Source organism: Poecilia latipinna, unplaced genomic scaffold (assembly GCF_001443285.1).
Source record: "Poecilia latipinna isolate Pla-1442-1.1 unplaced genomic scaffold, P_latipinna-1.0 Scaffold157, whole genome shotgun sequence".
NCBI classification, from domain to species: Eukaryota; Metazoa; Chordata; class Actinopteri; order Cyprinodontiformes; family Poeciliidae; genus Poecilia; species Poecilia latipinna.
Window position 1 is genome coordinate 884983 of NW_015112773.1, and position 4799 is coordinate 889781.

The window sequence follows — 4799 nt, forward strand, 5'->3', positions numbered from 1 at the left end:
TAAAAACAGAGAGGGGGGGGTTTGAGAAAGGAGGGGTTTTTTTTTTTTTTTTTTTGGGAAAATTTTTTTTTTTTTTTTTTTTTTTTTTTTTTTTTTTTAAGTGGAAGATAATCCTGTTCGTTTCTTGTTAGGTTTGATTATGCAAGATTACTCTGGGTTCACTTCCTGAGCTCTTAACTCCACCCCATCCTTCCCTTTGCTAGCCGGACCCCCTCGGTGGTCCCCGGACCCCATCTTGGGAACCCTCGGGGACTGAGCCATCCCACTCCGCAGGCTCCATGCTACTATTGTCTTACCAGGGAGCGGGCTATTTGCGAAATAAAGGCAGCCTCCTGTCTCTGTGTTGGCCGCTATGAGGGGCGATACCCGGTGAGTCGCTGCCGGGTTTTACTGTGAGGCTGAGCGGCTAGCATCAGCGACACTCCTCCGCTGCTTTCCCCGGCGCACAGTCTCTGCGTCTCGGCGGTCGGATGCTGGAAGTCCTCGCCGATCAGGGAGCGCGTCGGGCCCGGAGTGAGAGGAGAGAGGGGACGCGGAAGAGAAAGGGGTGGGAGGGAGCACAGGATACAGGGACATTTAAAAAAAAAAAAAAAAAAATCCAAATCAGGACACATGTTGAGCTAACGGGCCGCTCCACCTCCCTCTTCTCCTCCCAAATGCATTTCTTGCCTCAGTCGCTTTCCCGTTGCTAATTACTCCGGATTTTAAAAAGAGAGTAAAAGGGAAGCCAGCGGGTCTCCTCTTCGGCTTTAAAGATCCTGGCTCGCCGCTTGGACGGACTACCATGGATCTGAGCAAAATGGTAAGTTCTCAGTGAACAGACTATATTTAAAGGAAAACAGCCTTGTGATGAAAATGTATTTTTTTTTTTTTTTTAAGCGGAGGTTGAGGGGGTGGTGTCCAGGAAATAAGTCCTGCTGCACACATGTAGGATCAGGGCTGGTTGCATGTAAGAGTTATTATGGCTCTCTGCAAGCTGGGACTTGTTGTCTGCTGCTGATTTGTAGCTGGCCGTGGGAAGTTGGGGTGTTTGTTGTGTAGGAGAAACGCGTGAGCTGGTCCTCGTAGGGTCCATATGAAAACGTGGGAGTGTTTACTTTAATCATGGTTGGGGGACTTGAATCACAAGCTTCTTATTACTGGGTGTAGAAGCTTTAAATATGAACATCTGGACCTTTAAATGTGCAGCTTTACACAGCAGAAATTAAGATTGCTCTTGTGCTGGAAGGAGAAAATGCCTAGAAGCTTATTTTAGGTGCAATCTGATAACTACTGGATCCTTAAAGGTAACCCAAAACGCTTTGTATATATAAAAATCTTTTTTTTTTTTTTTGGTCCATATTTAGCCAAGCTGAGAGTTCTGGATGATTAAGAAAAGTATTTGCAATCCTTTATGATTTATTTATTGGGGATTTGTCATACACCCATACAGAGCAAGATGTATTAAGCTGGGTTTTCAAATTGATTTCAACAAATAAAAATCTGTACAGTGTGGCATGCATTTGAATTCAGCTCCTCCTGCGTCACTAGGCAGTAGAGCCGCCTTTCGCAGCAATGCAGCTGCAATCATATTTGCCATCTTTGTATATCTAGACTGACTTTAATGCCAGTTTTTCTTTTGTAAAATAAACCAATTTCAAAACTTGCCATAATTTCTTAATAGGTTGTTGTTCTGGACTTTGACTAGGTCATGCTAACTCATACACTGATGCAAACCATTTCAGTTCTGGCAGTAGCTTTAGGTTATTTGACGTGTTTCTCTCGTGGGATTACCCGTCTTTACCTCCATGTACCATCCCATATCTGACCAACTCGTACTCTGATGAAAAGCATTCCCATAGAATATTGCTGCCACAGCTGTTTGTTTCGTGAGGGGACTGTGTGTTCAGGGTCATATGTAGTGGTAACCTTTGATTTTATGTAATTTCTGTCATGTAGGCCCCAAAAAACTCAATTTTGACCTAATCAGACCTGAGCACCTGCTTCCGTCTGCTGGAAATTGAAAACTAGTCCCTTAATGTTCTGGTTTCAGCAATCACTTTTTCTCTGGTCATTCTCTCTGTTACACATGACTATGCAGTCCTGTCATTAGTAGGCCTGTGCTGTGTATCTTTGCAGCTTCCACTGAGTTGCCAAGGACCTCTTGGCTGCTTCTCTTCAACGTTCTTAGTTTAGTTTAGGTAGGAACGTAGGTTTACTATTACGCCATACATCTTTCCATTTTCAGACAGCAGATTAAACAGTCTTATTTCAGGAGCTCATGTTATAACCTAACCCTGCTTTTAACATCTCTACAACGTTAACCCTGACATGTCTGCTCTCATCCTCGGCCTTCATGATTCTGTTTCTTCACAGAAAAACTGGATTCCTACAGAGATTAAATCACAAACAGGTGGAGTCTAATTAGCCAACTTCAAAGGGAATTGCTTCCAGGGGACTTCATTAAGGGGTTTCAGAGTACAGGGGTACGAAAGTGGCTGGAAAGTGGCATGTTGAATTGGCATGGATGCAGGTGCTGAAGTGTCTGACTGGCCAAGCTCCCGGAGTGCACAGTTGGAGCAGGTGTATGTAAGCCCTAGGCAACAAGACGGGCCTTTCACTGCCCAACATGGATGGATGGGTTCACTTTTAGCCCTTGTGTGGATGCGAGGAGGGGAGGGTAGGAGCAAAGCCACCCACCTGTAGTTCTGTAATCCCTAACCAGGAGTCGCACAGAAAAGGTTTTAAAAGAAACGGCATACATAAATGAAGTTGTACTCGAGGAGGAAAAACTGATTTTCCTTGGCTGCGAGATTAAACTAAGCTGCCCACATGAAGCGGCCGGGGCATGGAGCCCAGACATGACGTAGGTGTAAAGATGCAGCGTCTCGCTGAGTCAATCTTCATTCAGATGCAGTCGGCCTGTTGGCTTCAGATAAACTTCTCTTTATCAGAGAAAAGCAGTTCAGCATTGCGAGTCTATCAGTGCTGCCAAGGCTGTCCTGTGAGGTTTACTGCATTGTTTTTTTTTTTTTTTTTGCCCATTTTTTGGCTGTTTTTGGCATGTAGTGAGACGCAGTGGTATGAAAGCAAAGTTCAGCCAAATTTCAAATTCCTGGAAAACTTGCATTCCCTTAATCATGTAGGTTGTCAAATCAGTGCAGGGGGCTAAAAATCCAGGAAGTGTTTTTAAATATGTTCATCAAGTTGTATTGAAAAGAAGTGTTGGGTACTGATGGAATGATGCAAATCATGTCAATGTTCAGGAAACCTTCACTGGAACCTGCAAGGTGTAGAGCATCGGCGGTTTTTTAGAGGTAGATAACGTCTTAACTTTTCTGATATTTTGAAGATCCTTCATTCAGCCTGGAGGTTTTAATTCTGTTTTAAAATGTCGAACACTCGTGATCCTTGCCAAGAGCTTTGAATCTAGATTGTCTAAAATACTTTCTAACATTGTTAAAATTATATGTCACCAAGGTGACCTATTATGCTTCCTTGAACAGGTTAGGATGGGTCTGTACAAAACATGTTGCTTACATTTTTTGCACAAAATTATTCTTGGATAGTGAGACTTTAGTCTGCTCACTTTCTGAATGAACTGTTTTGGGGCCTCTTTACATTTTAAATCCAACTGAGCTGCTACTCACCCTATCCCTCAACTCAACATTTATACTTGCACCTAAAAATGTCTGCAAACAGATGCAGAATTATACAGCCATGCGTCTTTGAAAAACAGAAGTGGAGCTTGCTGCACAAGACTGTAGCGAGTGGTTTCTGGGTGGTAGATCAGCTACAAAGCACTTGTCTTTCTATTCCAGTAGTCATTGTACACAATGCAGCAGTAAAACCACCTAACCAAATGTGCTGAAGCTCAGCTTGGGTTGCTAGGTGACCGGTTACTAGCTAAGGGCGCAGTTCCTGTCAACTGGTCTTTGAAACGGCCCATTTTCCAGACACCAAAAAAAATGAATTTATTGCCAAAAAATGTCTACATGTTTTTGTTAGAAGCAGTTGAGAGCCAAATGGAAGTATAAAAATGGACAAAAAGTGAATTTTGCATAATATATTCCATTTAATACTAGTTATAAAGACTAACCACTCTGACTGAATCATTTCTAATAATTTAACATTGAAACTGAGAGGCTTTATTGTTTCGATAAACACTCTCACACACCGAACTACCAAACAAGATGTTTTATCAACACTGGTGCAGTGGGTGGAGTTACCTGCTCCTGTGGGTATGATTTACATGCATGACCTTGTTTTGAACCCCGCGGTGGAAACGTACACAGGAAATGGTTATGATGAATAACGTTTTCAGTCAATAAGACACGGAGGAAATGTTTCAGGTTTCAATGTTAAAATGAGAAGACCTTGTTGTATCTATGTTAGAGACTCTTACTTTGACGCAAGAAAGGAAGTACTGAGTTGTCCTTTGAAGACTGTACGTTGGACTGGTGGTCCAAATTGACATTGTGCCCTCTGGGAGTTGTGTTCATGATTAAACATCAAGTTACAAACAATTGAAATATTCCCCAGCCTACTTGCTGACACACCTGGCAGAGTCGGAGCCCCACAAGCAGCAATACTGCTCTAAAAATAAATCATGATCATACAGCGGAAGTCGGTAGTGCAGCTGTACTATATTGGGAAACAGTAACTGTACTCAGTCATATTCTCAAACGTATATGTATGTCCACTAATGCTCTCATGGAATTGAACAGAAAAAGCAGCAGTCTCGGTCGTATATTACCTTTATTGGGGTTAAAAAACAGAATTGATCTTTAAAATAAGTCAGAATCTTTTAGCCATGTGTT

The 4799-nt window shown here is 42.5% G+C and overlaps 1 protein-coding gene across 3 annotated transcripts in view; it reads left to right on the forward strand.

Annotated features, from left to right (window-relative positions):
- LOC106945718 (huntingtin-interacting protein 1) overlaps positions 1–4799 on the forward strand; it is a 61484-nt gene that overhangs the window by 14625 nt on the left and 42060 nt on the right. Inside the window, exon 1 of one of the 3 annotated variants that reach the window (XM_015029609.1) lies at positions 213–802. The exons of the other annotated variants lie outside the window; for them this stretch is intronic. Coding sequence (XP_014885095.1) covers positions 785–802 — 18 coding nt within the window. The 5' untranslated portion in view covers positions 213–784. Of the gene's footprint in view, positions 1–212; positions 803–4799 lie in introns of those variants that run through there. 3 annotated transcript variants of the gene reach the window in all.